General features: G+C 47.9%; 1 protein-coding gene across 1 annotated transcript in view; it reads right to left on the reverse strand.

Moving 5' to 3' along the window:
* ZGRF1 (zinc finger GRF-type containing 1) overlaps positions 1 to 20404 on the reverse strand; it is a 43048-nt gene that overhangs the window by 6503 nt on the left and 16141 nt on the right. Inside the window, exons 10-21 of the mRNA XM_090288995.1 lie at positions 19469 to 19592; positions 17442 to 18034; positions 16671 to 16809; positions 15622 to 15800; positions 14399 to 14595; positions 13265 to 13404; positions 7719 to 7862; positions 6615 to 6729; positions 5051 to 5313; positions 3303 to 3462; positions 1758 to 1835; positions 1405 to 1552 (exon numbers count right to left, since the gene is read on the reverse strand). Of these exons, the coding sequence (XP_090145121.1) occupies positions 1405 to 1552; positions 1758 to 1835; positions 3303 to 3462; positions 5051 to 5313; positions 6615 to 6729; positions 7719 to 7862; positions 13265 to 13404; positions 14399 to 14595; positions 15622 to 15800; positions 16671 to 16809; positions 17442 to 18034; positions 19469 to 19592 (2280 nt within the window). The remainder of the gene's footprint in view (positions 1 to 1404; positions 1553 to 1757; positions 1836 to 3302; positions 3463 to 5050; positions 5314 to 6614; positions 6730 to 7718; positions 7863 to 13264; positions 13405 to 14398; positions 14596 to 15621; positions 15801 to 16670; positions 16810 to 17441; positions 18035 to 19468; positions 19593 to 20404) is intronic.

The raw sequence follows: 20404 nt of genomic DNA on the forward strand, positions 1-20404 counted from the left end.
AATTTTTTTTTATTTACAGAAATATCTGATACAAAAACCAAAAGCAATACTTTTTCTTTAAAAATTATATTTGTGTCTTTTAACTTATTATGTTGCTGAGATTCTGATAGCCACATAGATTTTATTATTGAGCTAGGAAGTAATTAACTATGAAGCATTTTAAAAAATTAGTTTTACTGCGAAGATGTCACTTTCGGAATGTACCAGTCCTAGATGCATCATTGGAAATCTGTTAAACTTTTTAAAAAATGTTACCTCTAAAAGGCTTTTCATTTGTGAACAGGTGAGACCAACGAGCAATACATTACAGTAACTGGGCGCTCCTTTAGAAAATTATCAAAGGAACCATTATCAGCCCTTCTTACACATCACTGTGCTGCTGGGTCAGCGAGCTGGCCAGGACTGAGCACAACGAAGCCCTCGGGTTCGGGCTGGGGGAGCGGAGCTGACAAGTAGCTCAGGCAGCAGAAGGCCAGTGTGACCCTCCGAGGACTTCCAGAACCGAAGCTGTCGTAGATGGTTGTGGGTTCCCGCCCCGCTGCCCGTGACTCTGCAGGGCCTCCCACCGGAGAAGTGGGCGCAGCCTGCCCTGACCCAGGAGGCCAGCTTGGCTGGGAAGCCGCCCGCTGGTGTTCCTGCCACCTGCCAGAAGCAGCTGGTCTCAGAACAAGCCACGCCCACTGACCACAGAGTCTTAACTTTGTTGTCCTACAGGATGGAGATTTTGTTCCTTAAGCAGCATTATTTCAGCAACAGCTGACCAATACAGGGTCCTAAGCAAGCTGATTCCCCCAAATGTCTTGCAGAAAGCAACCAACATCCACACGGTCCAATCTGCCAACAACTCTGGTTCTTCCGTCCTCTTCCTCTCCCTCAGCTCTCCTTCCATAGCAGGAAGCCAGCAGGTGACTTCTGTCTCCTGCCCCCTGGCACCAGGCCGCCTGAGCCGGAACCGATGAAGGAAGGAGAGAGGCTGTGGGTACGGCGGGTCCTGGGCCGGAGAGGCTCCCGACACCTGGCACTCGTGTCTGGGCCTCCTAGACTGTTGGGCACAGACAGGCCCTGAGAGGCTCAGCTTTCGAGGGAGCACCCAAGACAAATGTCACCTGGCTATCTGGCCCAGGGTCAGACCTTCTCTTCCCCTATCTGTCCTAAAGAAAAACAAAGTTTCATCGAACGTGCCAGGACTACATTCCCACCTCTTCGTTTTCCTCTTTAAGACTAAAAAAGATACACAAATAGGGAGAAAGAAAAGGTGACTCAGTCATGGAGAGCTCGAGCTGTTCAGACTCACACCGCAGCTAAAGCTAAGCGACCGCGGCAGGCTGCTTCCTTCCCAGGAGACAGGCCCCGTGAGCAGGACGGTTCTGTGGGGCAGCGCGGGGCCGAGGCCACTCGCCTCACCTGCCTGAGCAGCGTCCTGCTGGTGCCCAGTTTGTGCTGCTCGATGCCCCTCCTCACGCAGGCTCTGTCCGCGGGAGTCAGGTCTTCCTTCATGAGCGCGTGGAGTTCTTTCAGTTGCTCATTTGCATTTCCCGAGCCAGCATGCAAGCTGAAAAAGAATTACATGAAAGAATACCCCCTTTATTCCATTTTTATAACATTCCAGAAAAGTTAAATGCAGGTGTTTTATGTTGACCAAGAAAAAGATAAGGCTTTCTCTACTCCTCTTCAAAAACCAAATTTAAGGAAAGAGGTCTATAAAATTATGGTACTTCTGGGACTGTTCTGGGACTTCTGGAATTGAGCGTTCTCACCTATAAGGTAAAATTGGCTTGGCGATCTTCCTGATACTCCCCACTCGGACAAATTTTTCAAATCCAAGACTGAGAAGCCTTTAAATAAAACATGGTAAAATAGATTCTGATTACTTAGAAAGTGGAGTATAAAACAAAGTTTCGTATAACATTTATGTTATTAAAATTAATTTTGTGTAACAGCATACTTTACAGTTATATGACTCAATGTGAAATGCTTAAACTCAAATGCGAAGTGGCTGAGAGGTTTTAATATAATGCACTTTACAGAGAACTTTAAAACACACATTGTCTTACATTAGGGCTCATTATACGCTGGGACAGTGCACCCCGGCAGAGTCTTTCTGAAGGGCAAGCTTGCTACGTATGTTCCTGTCTTTTATTCTAGGCCAAGGACTTTTTCCTAAGAAAAAATCAGAAGCGGAGACAAAGATTTATGTTTAAGGATCTTTGCCACAATATTATTTATAATGGGAAAAATTTAGAAAGGACTGATCCAATATCGTTTAAGTATGGCATAAGCAAATCATTGTCTATAAGAGAGCTATAAAAATTATGTTTTCTAAGAAAATTTAAAAGCAGGACACAAACTATATATACCATTCAAACCAAGTTTGGAAAAATAATATCTGTACAGAGTGCAAATTTTTTACCAAATGCATTAACTTATGTAATTATGTTAGTTTTAAAGAACCTACACTTATACATAAGGAATGATTTTTCCTAATCAAACTTTGTCATTTATGTTGAAATTCAGATCATTAAACACTGGAATATTAGTAAAATCCTATGTAACATTTTCTTTGCATTTTTAATAAAATTTTTAAAAATACCAAAAACTTTGTCCTGGAGAACAGCTTGGGTTATTGCCTTCAGAGCCCTCTTATCAAAACCAAACCCCTAACTCAGCTGTTCGGCTGTTCCACTGCTACGGGTTCCCACATTTGCGCTTCAGCTCCTCCCATGGGAACAGACCCAGAGGCAAAAGGCCTCCCGTTCATGCATGGGAGCCAGCCTGAGACCTCATCTGCGCTGCTCCCCTGGGTCCCCAAGTCCTATGGGGGCGGGGGAGGGGTGCAGAGGGAGCCTGCATGTTCCATGGGCTGAGCTGTCTGAGGAGCACTGAGCTGGGGGACCCCTAGTTTATAATGAGCAGTGAGCAAGGCTCTTTGTCCTGGAGGGAGGAGGGAGACACCGACCCGTGCAGCCGGCTGCCCACACGACCCTGGGGCCTGGGCTGGTAGGGCTGTCAGGGCCCCATGTCCTCGCCATCCCCGTGGGAACGTGCCTCACAGCCAACGTGTTCCTGGCTGAACTCGGATTTTTACCCAAGTACCCCATCCTTGTGCCAGAATCATCAGGTTTGACGTTTTTCTCCAACTCACAGACTGCTGAGTTCGCCTGTTACTGTCGCCTGGATATTGCTCGCGTTAGGGACTAGGGTCCTGCATTTTGGCAAACCCAGCACCTGGGGCCCAAGGCAGAGGGTCTGTCTCAACAATAACTCTAAAGCAGGAGCTACTTAAACACACTCGTCATACCCACCCAAGCAGCACTCTGTCAACAGCTACATTCGTGGAGGAAGAAACCAAAAGTTTCCATGGTCTTGCATTTCCAGCTGTAGGAGCGTCGCTCTTTTCAAATAGCTGCACAAAAAACAGAATCACCACTGCCAACAAATAACTCTTTCCTGCTCCAAAAACACCTGATTATTTGGAAGGAAAACACAAAGGCAACATCATAAACAAATTTCTGAAAGCGTAGAAATAATTAATCTTCCACTCTCCTTCACTTAACTCATTTATTCAAAAAGACACCAATAGAGGGTCCAGCATGTGCCTGGCACAAGGATAAATAACCAGCCACCTCTTGGTGAGCCCTCTGTCCACCCGGGAAGGCAGTAAACAAGCGGAACGAGAGGAGTCAGTGGGGGCGTGCGCGGGAGCGATGGGAGGAAACCAGCCTCCGGGAGGCGAGCGCAGCACGGCAGCGGGAGTCAATGGCCGTCCCGCGCACCTGAGACTCACGTGCTGCTGTTACCGAAGTAATCAGCACGGTCAGCAACGCTGCGCCTGAGTCGGAGAAACCGCGTCAGGGCTGGCGGAGCTGGGACAGCGTCTTCAACGCAGGACGCGGCTGAACTAAGGCTCCCCGAGTGAGCCCTGCAGAGCCGAGCGCTTCCAAGGGCCCCAGCAGACAGGCCAAGGCCCAGGCTGGCCGGGGAGGCCGGGCGCAGTCACGGTTCTGCCCGCGGTGGCTAAGCCCTGAGTGTGGCCCTGAAGGCCGGGGAGTTCACTGAAGGATCTTAAGCGGTGGAATTGATTTCATCAGATTGCGCTTTGGGAAAACTAGTTGAGTGGAAATATAAAGCGTGGACCCTGAGACAGGAGACGGCCACTAAGAAGGGCTCCCGGCGGCTCTCGGGCCCAAACCTAGAAACCACAGCCCCGCAGCCGTCTCTGCGCGCGGGGGCCTCGCACAGACCGCGGGTCTCGGGGCCGCTGTGCGGCTCCTGCTGCCAGAGCAGCTCCCGGGAGTCCCGCTTCCAGCAACAGAAGTTTCTCCGCCCAATCGGCGCGGTGCAGCCACAATGACCAATCACAGCAGCTCTATTGTGACCGACCAGGACAGGGCCTGTTGGGCCAATCAAACCGCGAGGTTTTGGAGTCCTCATTTGCATGACGACGGGCCAATCAGGGACCAGGGGCGGGGCCCTCAGTCTATATAAGCCAGCTGCCTGCTGCGCCGGGGAGCCGTTTTCGTCTGCACTGATGGCTCTGCGGGACTGTGGAGACTGGATTGAGGGGTCCCGACGAGCTGGAGCTCACCATGGAGATAGAAACGGGGCAGGGACACATCTCAGTGACTCAGCTGATGGGGCAGCGGATAAGCAGGAAGGGGAGGAAAGGGAGGAGGAGGAGGATGAAAAGAAAGACACTTCATCTGGTGAGAGAGTAAGTGAGGATGCCTCCCGGGCCTCTGGCTTGGTCAACAGGACAGAAGGTCAGCGCCGCTTCGGGGCGGAGGTCTGAGAGGAACGGAGCTCAACGGGGGCGGAGCCGGATGGAGTGTGAGCGCTGAGGGGACGGGACAGCAAAGCTCCTTCCCGGGGGCGGACCCAGAGGCCTGAACAGGGCACGCGCAGGGGCACTGGACTTGGCTTCGATCTGCACTTCCTATGGGGGAGGCAAGGTCAGTTTCGGGGCGTGGGGCAGGGGCAGGGGCTGAGCAGGAGACTGGCAGACAGAGGGTCACGCCCAGCCTGCAGCTGACCGCTCTTCCCTGCGCCTCACCGTGGACGATGGCGATGGGGGGCGTGCAGGCGCGCGGCCCCTCTGCGTCCTCGGCTCGTCCGTGCGACGCCACCATGCGAGCCATCTGCGTGAGAGCCACAGCTTGGTCCTCGTTTAACCGGTGCGCCTGGATCAGCTCGCCCGCTAACCGCAGTGCTGCTTCGAGGCTGGGCAGCTCACGTCTGGTGTTGGCAGCTTGGAAGGCTGGAGGGATAAATTTTCTTCTGTCCACTCTCTTGTTGCCAACTGCAGCGGGCGAAGGCCTAATACCGATGCAGCAAACAAAACCAAAGGAAAAGGAGGGGCTTTTGAAATAGGTGAGTAAACCTGTTTATAACTTAGCCTTCACTTTTTACACATCACAGAGAACATTCATTGTGGGCACAAAAGCGCATACATACACTCCAGTCTGGAGGCGGGCAGGAGAGACAAGAACTGACATTTTCAGGACACCTGCTACGGGCAGACACTGTGCTAAGCATCGAATATAGGACTTGTAATCTTCACAGCCACCTAGGAAGCAGTTAATCTACCCAAACAGATACAGAAAATAGTAAATGTTTTTCCCAAAAAGCACAAAGCTACTAAGTGGTGTTCTGGCACCGAAGCCCATGCTTTATTATGCACGGCTAGATAATTAATACAACCTCCATTTCGTCGTCTTCAAAATTTTATTTTAGGGAGAAAGAAAGGGAAGGACGGATAAGGAGAGAGAGAAACAGATTTATTATTCTACTTAATGGGTTGAGTCTTGCATGTGCCCTGACCAGGGATTGAACCCACAACCTTTGTGTCTGGATGACGCTCTAACCAACTGAGCTACCCAGCCAGGGCCAATAGAGCCTCTATTTCAAGTAAAACTGTCAAGAAATATATTGGCTTTAGTTATATAAAGATTGAATTTATTTCAAAGTAAGAAAAGAACATATTGGAATTGTATGGTTTTTTTTTTTTTTAGGACTTCATTGTGGTGAGAAAAATGAAACACCACTAGACAGCCCATAACAGTCCAAATTTGAAACTAGATTTTTGTCTTTTAAATTAATTTAATAAAATATCACTTCCAACTTTTTAAAGGGGGCATGGCACTTGAGAAATTAAAAATGAGATATAGGTTATGTCAAGAATAAAATTAGTACCAATATACATACTGGAATCAAGCTGTAAAATGATTATTTAAATATTTTTAATTGAGTAAATCTGACACATAACATTAAGTTTAAGGGGTACAACATGATACTTTTACACTGTCAGATTACTCTTCTAAGTGTTAACTTGTGGCATAAAAATACAGGTGAATTAAAAAAACCAACACTCTTGCTTCTTAGGAAATTATTCCCTGACAAAGGGAAAAAATTTGCAGTAACATTCGTTAGCCCAAACCACAAATGGATGCGGATGGAAAACTGCGTATTCCCTTTCTCTCTTAACTTTCAACTATGAGCAGACTGCGACCTCCTAGTCTCTGGAAGACGTTAATAACACCCTGTGGGCGAAATCCATGGAAGGGACTTCGTTCACTTCCATGTTCACACTGAACCGCGGCCGCAGGAGAACGACTCACATGGTCAGCAGGTGCTGCATGACAGGCAGAAGAGCTGGATTCAGGTGGTCCTGGATGTTTTTCAAAGCGGTCAGCTCCGTGCTGGCGTTGCCAACCAGCAGGGCGTGGGCCACCGCTGTGGGGAGACCAGAGTAGGGGCGCTCAGTGCGGGGCAAAGGGCTGTGAGACGCTGGCAAGGCTCCGCGTACCTCCCAGAACGAACCCCACGATGGCAAGCGCCCAGGCACGGGGGGCCGCCTGCCGTCTGGCTCCCTCTGCATGGGGGTCCTCAGGCCGCATGCTGATGACAGCCACGCGGCAGGGCCACCGTGGTGACGGTCAGCACCCTGCCCTGTGGCCACAGCACCTGTGCACTCTGAGCATTTTGTTGCCTTTGCTCCTCCATTATTTCATAGAAATTCATGGAGAGCAGGACTTGGATGCTGATGGTGGTGAGGGAACAACTGCAACACACGTGAACAGACACGTGGACGGCGACACGGTCCTGTCACGAGATGACTCAGTTGTGACAGAAAACATCGGAAGTTAAAAATGTGCGTTTATAAGTGGTCACCGGCCAAATCTACGCCGGAGGCCGACCCGGGCTCCTGACGCAGGAGATGCCCAGACCGACGCGCAGGACAGCCGGCGGCCGGTGCCCCCCAGCGCCCCTAGGATGGCGAACACACACCCTCCCAGCCGCCTGTCAAGACGTCCTCAAAACCCGGGAGCTGCTTCATGTAAAAATAAACAACTTCTTTACTGAATGTACCCTGTTAGAATACTAAGCCATGGGAATGAAATAAACCAAGAGAAGTAGAGCTTGATATGGGAAATTATATGACAAATCTCATTTAAAACTCTGGCTCATGCTGTGTAACTTTAACTTCAACGAAGAGGGGTCAGGGTTTGATTGCACTGACAGCCCTCTAGGACTTGGGCTGCAGAAATGTTTACACCGTCAACTGTCAAATGCATTTTCAGGGACACAGCAGCGGGAAGCAGGACTGGGTGCTTTTTCTTGGCTTTAATCAAAGAATTTCACACAAGAGGGCATTCTTGCTCCCCGGGCATTGCGTGGCTTCTCTCTTTTACTCTAACTTAAGGCGGTACAGCGACACTTACTGTCGGTGGGCCAGTTGGAGGGGAAGTAGCCTTTCAAAGGGAGCAGCTCCACTTGGTTGCCAGACGATGGCCCAAAGAAAGCACTGCACGCAATGAAAGTGTCCAACTCAAAGTCCAGGGTTTTGGAAACCACCCACAGATCGTCTGCAAAAAAGACACTTTTTATAGGACTCAGAACTATGCTCAACCCAAAGCTACTTTGGATTTTTTAGATCCTTACTCCTACATTATTTTTCAAAAACCAAAACTGGTTGTTGTCACCTGCGAGATTCCACCCAAACGAGGGCCTGAACAGATAACATTTCATTTCCACGCTTTTAACTAGATGACTTTTATGTTTTTAAAGTTAACTCATCCTTCTCTTCTAAAACAGCTTAATAGCTACATCAGACTTTCCCAAAGTAGACGGTGTTATCTTTGACCTTTTTCATCTCATGGCATAAACTAATTACTAAAATTCTGCCACACACCAAAAAATATGTTTTTTGCCAATGTAACAACAATAACAAAAAGGTAGGTATAATTTTGATTCAGTCACACCGGATGGCTATTGCTGTATTGGCTGTTATTATTTTTTTTTTTTTGACAATCTTAAGGGAAAAGAGGTCCGTGCTCCTGACTAAATAGTCAGGTACTGCACGTTTCAAAAGTTCTTGTGACTCAGGGGTTAAAAACTGCGGGTCTTGAGAGAGCACATACAGGTTTCCATGCTCAACTAAGGCCAGCAGTCCGTGGGGAGAATACAAGTTCTCATAAGAGACCTTCGCCTGACTGAGGCTCTGGAGCACCGAGCAGTTTGCTTCCCTCTGCGCGACTGGCTGCCGGTCCCCGAGCCCAGTGCACCGTCGGGCAGCCCAGGCGACCGTCAGAACACCTGCGCCTGGTTTCTATCAGCAGCAGAATTTACACTTACAGAGAGTCAGCTGTACTTGTTCTAAAACTTATTTATACCAGCTGTATCTGTTGTTATATAACTTAATCGTGTATTATTTGGACCATTATGAAGAAAAAAGCTTTTAAGAAAACGTAAGGAAACAATTTACAAAGACTTAATTTAAAAGACTTAAAACACAAAAACTGCTTCTGACTCAAGTACAGATGAGATAAATGTAAAAATTGGAAAAAAGTGAAAAAATTTAAATCATGCTACACTTAGGTCGCTTCAGAAGTGTCTAGCTCTGGCTTCATGTTTAACAATTCACAATGGTATACTTACGGGCAGTGGGTTTGTGGGTATAGCTTATACAAGAAAGATGAAAAGGTTGCTCTTGAGATAACCTACATTCTGAAAAAAAGCCTTGACTCCTTGTCAGAAGATCATTATGTGAAATATATTTACATTTTAAGATAAAATGTTTAATGCTCATATGCATTATTTTAAAATTAACTGACTAGGGGTCTCAATTGCACCCCACCTTGAAAAGGTCAGCGCACACCAATGAAGTAACAGCCCTGAGAAATCCTGGATCGAGGTGATGTGTTTAACAGCACTTTCCAAATTTATTTAGCCAGATAACCTATTTACTTAAACATTAACTCTTATCAATGCCCCTCAGGACTGTTATTTTAGTATGTTTAGAAAACAACTTCAGAAAAAGCTGAGCTATATATTATAGTTATTTTATACCTAATTTATTTAAAAGTATTTGCCAATTGAGGTAGCACATATTTAAACAACTTATTCCCATCTGCTAATATTTACTTTGTTCGGCATTTGCCACCACTTGTAAACAGACCTAACTCAAGATGGTGGACAGGACCCTCTCTCTGTCCCTGTGTCCCAGGGTGGTGGCCACAGCCCCAGCACCAGCGTGGGGTCAGGCTGGGAAAGCCACACTGACTTCCGGAGTGAGGCCCTTATGGGAGCCACAGGAAATGAGAAGGAGAATGACCAAGTCCTGCAAGGCTGAGGAATCAGTAATCCTCACTGACGATGGAAGGAAAATCTGAAAAGGGAGAGAGAGAACTTCCCAGCCGACTCCCAGGAGCCGTGGGGCCGCGATGGAGGACAACGGAGCAGCCCTCCCTCCCTGAGCGGTGGACTCCCAGGTCTGTCCTGAGGCTGAGGCTGGGCCTGGGCCTGTCACCCTCTCACACACAGGATACCAGGGCGGGCTCTGGGGGGCACCCACGTGACTGTGGGGCACCAATGACAGGTGACAGCTCCTGTCCGACAGCAGGGGGTGGATCTGTGGGATTTTGCTGTTAGTAAAACACAGTAACCTGTGTTATGTTCCAGGTCAGTAGACATTTAAATGTCAGATAGGTATTACTACTCTTCTCTGGACAGTGAAGGGAAATAAACTCTCCACAGACGGGGGTCAGGAAATGGCAGAGTGGGGACCAAGCCCACCTTCCTGAGCTCATGGCAGCACCAGGCTGGGTCAGCCTCCCCAGCTTCATTGCTGGGAAGGACAGCTGATGCCCCTGGGGAAAATCAGTTTATAGGCCAAAATAATGAGACATTTAAAGGGCACAAAGACTTCAAGAAAAACACCGGACTAGAGTCCTCAGAAAAGGAAACGCAAGAACAGCAGACGAATTCAAGGGAGCCTGGCAGAGAGAGGAAAGTGAGGACGGGAGTAGCAACGCAAAAGAGAGCAAGAAACCGTGAAAAAGGAACAAAAACGGTAGTTTGGAAAACTATGGGAGTTGAAGTCAAGTAGTAACTGATGGGATAAACAGCAGAATGGATACATTTTAAAAATGAAAATTTAGAAGGAAGACAGGGCAAAGCCCCAGACAATGTAAAATAAATGTGAGGAGTCAGAGGATAGATACAGAAGTGCCAAGATCTGATGATAAAAGTCCTAAAGAGAGAAGAAAAAATAAGGGAGATTATGTGAAGAAATAATGGAGAAAGCCCCAGACAATGTAAAATAAATGTGAGGAGTCAGAGGATAGATACAGAAGTGCCAAGATCTGATGATAAAAGTCCTAAAGAGAGAAGAAAAAATAAGGGAGATTATGTGAAGAAATAATGGAGACCAATTTCCCAGAACTAAAAATAAAAACTTCCCAATATGTATGTGTAAATCAAACAATCACGCTGTGTGTGTTAAACGTATACAGTGAGCTGGGAGAAAAAAGGAAAGATAAAGGACTTGAGCGTTTTTTAAGCCATCTTACGCAGGTATGATGGAAAAACTGCCCATTTAATGTATGTAGTGGGTGACTCTGGAAAGAGAGGCCTTTAGATTTAAAAGGTCCAGAGAGTGCCCAGGAGGAGAAAAAGGATTTTTAGGAATTGATTTATTATACAATAACTCATAATATATACTACGTTAAACCATCCTCTTAAAAATTCTCTTCAATATAAAGTTTCCGGGCGGTGGCGCAGGCACCACGGGGCGGACACAGCTCGCGTGCCGGAGCTGTGGGTCCTCGTCCCAGATCATCTGTGGCTAAACATGGGGCTCTGACTTCAGTAACGAAGGGAAGAGAATTCGCGTTTTGGTCACCTGAGAACCTGTCAGCAGTGTTGGCAAATGGAAGGTGAGAAAGGGTACTGAGGATGTGTTGTTAGAAAACCAAAGATGGGTACCAGGTTGGCTGAAGAAATTCAGGCCACGAAGGAACTGAAACCTGATTAAAAACTAAATCTGCTCTTGGGATGATATCAATTTTGAAAAAAATCGACAAAAAGCCTGACCTGAGTGCAACTGGAAGAGCACCTGCCCGATCAGCCACGCACGCTCTTCTGAGAAAAACCCAAACGTGCTGAACGCTGCTCTGAAAGCCTCTAAAGACCCAAGACAAAGATGCGCAGTCAGGTCATCGGAGGACGCATCAGAAGAAAATCACTCTGAGGACACGTCACGCCACTAAGTTTCTGCAGGCAGGGGCTGTTGTCAGTGAGCAAAAACATAAGCCAAATACTGACACAGAAGCCAGTAAGTATTTCAAAAGAAAAACAGCCAAGACAGAACAGGGAGCCAAAGCAGCGGACACGGCAAACTCACCAAAGCCTCCTGAAACGGGTTCTGCAGGTCACCCTGAACCCCAGAACGAAGACGTTACATCAAACCAGAGGAAAAGGAAGAGTCTGACAGCTCCCTGCTGGTGGCAGTGACGGAGAAGAGCCACGTGAAGAATGGGAGCATCTGATGACACACGGAAGGAAGGTTTTCGAGTCCTCACGCCTGAGCAGTGATAGTGGGGACGACCACTTCGTCAGAGAGGCAGATGGACACGGCAGAAGGAAAGTAGTTGCCATTCTTCAGTCTGGAGCAAAAGTGCCCCCCAAAGCATTCCCTGAAGAAGATACACCTGAAACCCGTCAGGGTAGAAGAAGTGACAGAAACAAACAAAGCACAGAAGCAGGGAACGGTGAACCCATGTTTTCTGTCCTGCATCTGGGTCTAAAGGCTCTGGGAGAAATGACTCCGAAAAGCCACACCCCCGATTGTCAGCACAGTGAGCCTCGGCGGGAGGGCCAGGTCACTGCAGGTGCGCAGGGAGGGCCCACCACATGGGGCAGCAGACCAGCTGCCCCCACACCCGCCCGGGAGCAAGCTTGCAGCGAGACAGCAGCCCCCAAGGACTGCCGTCATTTACGGGGACATCACATTTGATGATGGAAATTATCCACCTGAAACTTTTCTTCCTGTTTTTTTGTTTTTTTTTAAACCAGCCCATTATTTAAACTTGTATCTGAATAAGTCTCTTTGGAGGGAGTATAGAAATAAGTCTGTTGTTGTCTTTACTTCTCTAAGTGTGTTCAAGTTATGTTTACATAAACGTTCCATAAATCAACTACATAAATTGACTTTTTAAAGTATGCCCAGACTGTTTTATAAAAGAATTTTGAGATTATAACTGTCAGATTTCCTCATTTGTGCTTATTATGCAATGGATTAGGTCTTGTGTTTCTTTGCCTTGAAAATAAATGTTGAGATATATTTAAAATAATGGAAAACTATGAGGAAATTGTAAATATTTAAAATAACTTTTGCCAAAAGTTATTCTTGTTAGCAAAGGTAAGATTAAGATAGTAATATTTATTATGGATATACAGGTACTAATACAAGTAAATATTGATTTTTATTATAGTTTTGTTTGTGGTTCTGTACTTTTTGACTTTTAGTTTTCCAGGACAATTTTGAATTTCTGAATTATATTTCAATTATTTAGGCGACATACATCATTTAAATGTAGCAACACAACCGAACACTGGTTTTATGGTGCACTGCATATAATTATTTCTGTCCCATCCAGAATGCACAGCATCCAGTTGCACGGCCGTGTGCTGGGGGCACACGAGCAGCTGTGGAGGAGGCCCGGCCTGCGGAGCTTCGCCCCAAGACGGAACAGACAGGCTATGAGGGGACTCACCGAGGGAGGGGCCCCTCCAGGCACCTTGGCGCTGGGACTGAAAGGAAAACAGGATTTTAAAAATCCTTTCAGAAGTTGTACTTTTGCTGCTCTGGGAGAAATTAAAGGTTCTTGTTAACTAAATAAAAGTAATCAAATTTTGAGAAAACATGTACAAATACATGAAGCGTTTCCAGGGCTGGACACAGCTGAGAGGCGCCCACAAGACCCACCTTTGCTGTACGTTGAAGAGCTTTCCTTCCGACTCAGCTTGAGATAAAGTCTGCTCTTAGGTTCATTATAAAATTCAGGGTTTACAGTCGCAAACTTCTTCATTTTGCCATACTGTTTTCTTTGAAAATCAAATCCTTTTCTGCAAAATGAGTAAAAAGCAAAAATGAATTTGAATCTTAAGGTACCAATTTTTTAACCGAGACATAATGAGTATATACATTACATTAGCCCCAGGTGTGCAACATCATAATTCTACGCACGCAGTGACGTGATGCCCGCGGTGGGTCTGGTTAACACCCATCTGCACAAAGTTACAGCCTTTTCTTGTGAAAACTTTTAAGGTTTCCTCTCTGAGCGGCTTTCACATACACTCAACACTATCACTGACCACACTCGGCATTCCGGCCACCGCACTCCCAGGACTTGCTTTAGAACTGGAAGTTTGAAGGTACAATTGTTTTTAAAATCTTGTTTTAAAATACAGTAGGAAAAGAAAAGAACGAGGAGGTGCCTATTTTTATATTCTTTCATACGTACATACAAAACAAAAACATACTGTGTTCAAGGAAGAAGGCAGCAGCCCTCACAGAAGGGTCACCGTGTCAGCGACCGAGACAGCAAGAGCATCTAGAATCACCTATGCAACTGAGGAGCTGCCGCAGCGGTGACGGGAGTGACGAGCCAGCCCCGCACGGCCACCTCCTACAGGTCATGATGACGAACTAAGACACGCAAAGTGCTGGACCTGTGAGCTCCCAGCACGTGTCATCATTAAGTTACCAAGCAAGTGCTCGTTATATTTACTTTTTGGGTGATCCCACGTCTATGAGACGTGTTTTCAAAAATCAGCTCTTTTACCCCGAACGCCTCGTCATTCGGCTCGTGCAAGGCGCCCCGTTATGCCTCCCTGACCCAAACCGCACGTGTGGTCTCTCCAGTAGGTGAGCGTGCACCAAAATGTCCAGAAGAGTCGCGGTCCCGCAGCCTCCCTGATACTGTGACACTGCTGACTCTCAGAGGACAGCTCCCTTTGGAGCTTCTGTCTTCCACTGCTTTTAAAACTGACGATAGTTCTGTGATGTTACGATTCCCTGACGTAAGTGGAGGCAATGATCTGTTTCCATAAAACGCACCTCACCAAAAGCTGGCATTCCTCATAGAGGGGCACTTGCTGGCTTCTCAAGTACATGCCAATGCTCTTGGCATCACTCAGCACGGTGGCAGGCGGGGATTCTTCCTGTGATAAATGTCCTGAGGTCACTTGTTCGAGCCACTTAAAAAATTTACATTGGTCACCTTTGGGTGCATCACAGGTGTAAAAAAGACGACCCTAAGCAAAGAAGGTAATAAAACTTAGCGAGAAATACAATGTTCTGCTCTTTACTGTTCTTGTACTGTTTGGTAAGACTTATGAAGGCTGCCTGGCCTTAATGTCTACAGCAAATCAGTCACTGTACAACTTGGTCTTTTCGTTAAATAATAAACAACCGTGTTAATCAAATGATCTTAAAAAAAGCTTTTAGTGGCTCTATAACATTTTATTCTATCATTCTAATATTTATGAACCCTTGCATTTTTTATTTTATTTTATTTTATTTACCTGTTTTTAGAGAGAGGGGAAGGTAGGGGGGAAGAGAGGAAGTGAAACATCATTGTGGGGTTGCCTCCTGCGTGCTCCCAACGGGGACCTGGCCTGCAACCCAGGCCTGTGCCCTGACTGGGAATCCCACCAGCGACCCTTTGGTTCACAGGCCGGTGCTCAGTCCACCGAGCCATACCAGCCAGGGCTACGAACGCTTGCTTTTGACAACTATATGTAATCCAAGTTTACACACTCAAATGTGTGGACCGCAGAGGAAGCTGTCCCCATGTATTCCAATGAGTACCAACCATCTATCGATACACATTTTACTAACCCCTCCCATCACAGTCCATAGTCAGCAAAACAAATCAGTCAGGATGCTTTCCTGTCCCCTGGCCGCCTCTGGTTTTAGTTCCGGGTGACCCCCTCTGGGCTCATTGGCTCTGCACTCACAGGCCCTTGGCTCCCCCTGGAACTTGGGTGCGTGCCTCCTCCCCGACCCACCGCAAAGTCATCGTTTCCTTTTGTGTCCCCACCCACTATGGAGCAGTGCGTCCTAGGCCACCTGAAGGCGGCCCTTCTCTCATGTTTTGTGCCCCTCCACACAGAGCGTCTTTCAGTAAAAACGCATGGAGAGTTTGTTAGTTACTAAAGCCTCGGGCAAAGGCACCACACTGAGACCAGTTCCGCTGAGCAGGTCAGAAAGCGACAGACACACGTGCCCTTTACGAGACCGGCGTTGGCGGACAGTGGGAGGGGAGGAGGGAGTCAGACCTTATTTGGACCTTCCTTTTTAACCGCGACAAGCTTTGCTGGCTGCTGATGATGGCAGAACGGCACGTTTCCCACAGGTTTCCATTTCTCTCCCTTCGCCGTGCAGAAGGATGTGTCCGCCGCTGAGAGAGCTCTGTGCAGCCGCTGCGCCAGCCCAAACAGCAGAATGTTCAGGTGTTCTGCAGAAAAGACACAGGTGAAAACCAAGTACAAAACCATTTTGTCATTATGTGCTGTTCGTTAAATTTGAAAAGAGCCTTTAAACACAGTAAAATATATCGTATCGTATCGGCAGCCGTCCGTCTTGAGAGACGATGGTGTAGCTTCTTAAGAGTCTATCTGCACCGCCGAGAATGGCTGTGCAGTCCGACTCGGGAGTGACACGGTATCTGTCTCCTCCCGTGTTGAATCGACATCTTGTGATGACGCTGGAGTGTCCTCTCCAGTGAAGCTGAAGCTACAGAGCCTGGGCAGGGTGATATGGAGGGTCTGCTGTTGCCCATGCAGCAGACCCCCCCCTCTCTTCGCAGCTGAAGGGTCCAAGGGAAAGACGGAGTCAATACAGCTTGGCTTCAGGTGCGCCGCAGGAGTTGCCGGTGTTGACTACAACGTCAAACCGCCTTAGGGACTCCGGCTCCGGATTTTCTGTCGGGGTTTACTCCCTTAGCCTTTCCCCTGAAGAGGTATGCCGCAAGGCAGCGGAGGTTTTTTGGAGTCAGAGTTTTCCTTCTAATATCCACTTTTTAAAGGCAAGTTTTGCCCTCGTACAACAAAACAAGCTATCGAACCATGAATCATACTTAAAACTTCCTACCTAATGAGACCATGTGTAACACTTCCAAGTATAAAAGAAAATGAAAACCTGTAACTTGAAACAGATAATACTGTCATTTCCCATTTTTAAAACTCAATTTTGAATTGATATTAAACCGGAGTAAACATTGAAAGTAACGAATCTCAAGTAAAGAGTGTAATATGTAAGCTCACAGCACATTACGCTTTCCCCCAGTGGTGATCAGTCATCATGATGTAAGAAGGTGACGTCGTACCTGTAAGACAGGAGGTGAAGACCTGCTTGTAGTGCGCGGGAGACTGGAACACCACTGGTACGTGCGTCTGCCGCCGGGGAAGAAGAGCGGATTTTATTTCCTGACCACTTGGGAAGCACAGCTCAGAGACATTTATCTCCTGAAATGGAATAATTCGTTATTATAACCACCACAAAAAAATGCTCCTTACTAATGACTAAATTATTTTCTATATGTTTAAGAAAATAAATAATTTTCTAAAACTTTCCAGAATCCTTGAAAATAATATTCTAAGAGTAAATGAGAAGCCCCTATAGCAAGAATGGCTATGAGTGGCACTTTCCATGAAGATGACTAGGTTTTCTGTCTGCCCCTTAATGAGCTTTAACGTTTTTGCTAGGAAACAGTTAACTGATGTGACTGGATCAGCATGCAACTCCATCTCTGATTGTGACTATCAACAGGTAATGAGATGCACCTTTACCTGTACCGCTGACCAGCAAACCAGGCTGACAGCATGAAGTAGAAAGCCACAGTAACCAGTGCTGGGCGTGGGGCGGGAGCAGTCGGAGCTGACCGAGAACCCACCGTGTGCCAGACACTGCACCAGACACCTCCACGTGTGTAACTTCAGCTAACGCTCAAACTACTAGGAAAGATCTTCATCAGAGACGATGGCGCTGTAGCCAGGCATAAGGAAAACTCAAAGCCAGAAAGCCCTGGGCTCCAGGAGTCAAATCGTTCGCACAAGAGCTACTGGACGTGGTGCACGGAGACCGGAACACGCCTCACCTGAACGTCTGTCCCACTGCAGGGGCCGCACACAGCCCCTCCAACGTCGCGCGTCTCCGCAGTCGGCCTTGAACTCAGAGAAAGCGCTTTGTGTCTGCAAACTGAGTCCTGGAGCGCGTTGCTCAGCACCCGCAGCCGCGCAGAAGCCCGGGGGCTGCCCCCCACGGGGCTGAGCCTCATGGGACTGTCCCCCACGGCAGCGCCACGGCTCTCGGCTGGGACACCTGCGGCACCGATGCGCGTCCCGGAAGCCGCCTCGGCACAGCCGTCGGGGTCGCTTGGCTCAGCTCCGCTGGGGGTCGGCAGGTCGCACTGGGCTGTGTTTTGATATTTCAGCCACTTGCTGTGCGCAGGCGGTGGAGGGAGAAGGGAAGCGGCCCCGGGAGTCCCCGGCCTGGACGCCTGGCGCGAAGAGGCTTCACCCGGGTTCTCAGGCCCAGAGCTGGGCTGGTGGCACTCAGGCCGGCCTGAGGCTGCGGCCTGGGGCCCAGGAGCTGCGGCGGGTGGCGCATCAGCTGCTGGTGCCGTGACGAAGGGAACTCGGGTTCGCCTTTGAAGGTCCTGACTCTCCAGGGAACTGAATTTTTTCATGACTGGGAAAAAAAGCCGATTAAATAAAAATATATGAAGGCCATCGCCCAGGGTCTAGACACCCATGGGTAGCTATACAAAAAAGCAAAAATAGCAACTTGAATTGAAAAAAAAAATCACATAATTGTATTATTTTTTATAATAAAAACTTAATGGTCTTAGTCTGGAAAACATTTTCAAAGATGAATTAATAGACTGAAACTTTTTGAAGGTGGATGAACTTGAAACTGTCTTTTTCTTACCCCCTTAGCTAAGGATTCCCCCCATTACTAAACTCGATTTACATGGCACTGAAGTTTCCGGTGGAGAACAGAATCCCCCTCATTTCACCTATGAGACTACGAGGCCGAGGGCGACAGCCAATGAGAACCCAGAACTTTATATTCTTTCTCTGAGACCGAAGTTCATAGTTTATCTGTCTCATTATACCTCCTTTATATATTTGTTCCAGTCACAGATTAATATGTTGACATTCAGGGTAAAGATGTTCAACTTTAGTTTGATCTGCTGGTACGTGGTAAGAGTTCATGATTTATAAGCTCCAGTTTTGGCAGATTTTGGCTGTTAGTAATAGATATATTCCTGAACATGTAAAACAAAAATATTTGTTGAATCAATGAATTAATAATACTGCACGAGAAGTATACAAGCTCTGAGGTTTCTCAGATGGTGCTGTTTCCTACTGGGTGATAATGGTCCTTCCTGACAGTTTCTGTTCCTTTGGGAAGCAGCTACAGGTCGCCTGGGAAGCCAGCAGAGCCAGAGGTCAGAGCCTCAGCGAAGAGCAGACCCTCAGTGCGACTGGGAAGGCGGCTGTCACTCCAGCGTCCCCTTGCCTGTCTCAGACATCCCACCGCCCACACTGACCCTCCCCCGCTGCTTCGTCCACCGACCACATGCCCAGCTCCGGCCCTGGCCCCGCCCGGACAGCCACGCACTCGCCAAGCTCTCTTTCCATCGCCCACCTAGGACAAGAACTGCTTGCAACGCTACTCCTCATCCAACTGACTTTGGGATCAGGGGAGACACACTGAGGAGATTGCAGGGAGAGGGAAGCTTAGTGGCAGGAGCCTACAGGAAGCAGACTCCTCAAGAAGCAGGACGTTGCTTGTAGGGAAGCCAGGATGCAGGGACAGGGCCTGAGCATGCAGCCGGGGTAGCAGCGGCAGAAGAGCCAGCCAATACTGCAGGACCCCAGAGCAGAAAGGGGCAAACGGGGGTTACGCCAGTTAAACGATGGTGTGGACCAGCCACCCTCTGGGAGGGAGGGGACACGGGGGCCAGATCAGGGTCACGGTGGTGGGGGCGGAGGAGCTGAGTGGAAGAATTAGAGCCAGAGGGAAGGGAGAACAATCTCTCAAATAAAAAACTTACACCAACAGAAGGATGTTAAGAGGAATACGAACACCTCTCCAAGTGGAGAAATGGATGCTCACCCGGTAAAGTTCTGGCTCTCAGGGATTCCTCAGACAATTCTAGTTCGAAGTCTTCATCTCCCAAGTCCAGAGAAAAAGTAGACATAGGGCTTAATGTTGCAAGCTTTTGCTCTAATGACATCACCTATCCAGAAAGTAGAAACTAAGTCACAGATCGAAATCTCCCTACTGCATTTTCCCGTTTGAGTGAACTCTAGTGACCCATGTTGTAAACATGACTGCAAGCAGATTAGGTAGGGCCACAGTGAGCAGAATCCCCCAAAAGGAACAGGACAGAATAAGTCACCAAAATCAACAACAGTGGGGACTTCTGTGGGACCCAGGTGAGGAAGGCCCGAGTCCTGGGAATCCTGAACCACGGGTCACCCATTTTTGCACTGAGACAGGCTTCACATTTTTTTTCGAGAAGCTCTGCAACGACCCTAAGAGTACTGTGAGTAGACCCAAGCCAGTGGTGGCAGAGCGCCCAGGACACGCTCCGTGGGGCTCCAGGGGAAACCTGCCAACTTTCAGGCTGTGCCGTTCAGCACGGCTGCCGCTCCCTGTGCTTCTGATGCTGGTATTTGTTAAGAGAAATTGGTTTGGAAGGAGACAAGATCCTCACCAAGTCCATCCAATTTCTTTAAAAGCCATAGTTTTGTGCCAATGGGTCACGTTAGAAGTTGATGTTTCAGACAATTCTACAGATTCCAGACACCACAGACTTATTCATATGGACTAACAAGAGGACAGGCCTTCTTTAAGATCTGTCCTCTGAGTGATTTTGCATTTCTACGCGACGGCCCGAAAGGCCAGTTTCTGAGGGTCGCCCACCGTTTACGCTCTCCCTTGCACGGCTGTCTCCTGTGCAGGTGAATTTGCTGTTGCCGCTGAAGCCATGTACTCAGTACTTACTAATCAGCTGTTTGCTACTCAAAGAAAGCAGTAGGAAGTGAA

This window comes from Furipterus horrens, unplaced genomic scaffold (genome assembly GCF_987537825.1).
Source record: "Furipterus horrens unplaced genomic scaffold, mFurHor1.1.pri manual_scaffold_10, whole genome shotgun sequence".
Lineage (NCBI taxonomy): Eukaryota > Metazoa > Chordata > Mammalia > Chiroptera > Furipteridae > Furipterus > Furipterus horrens.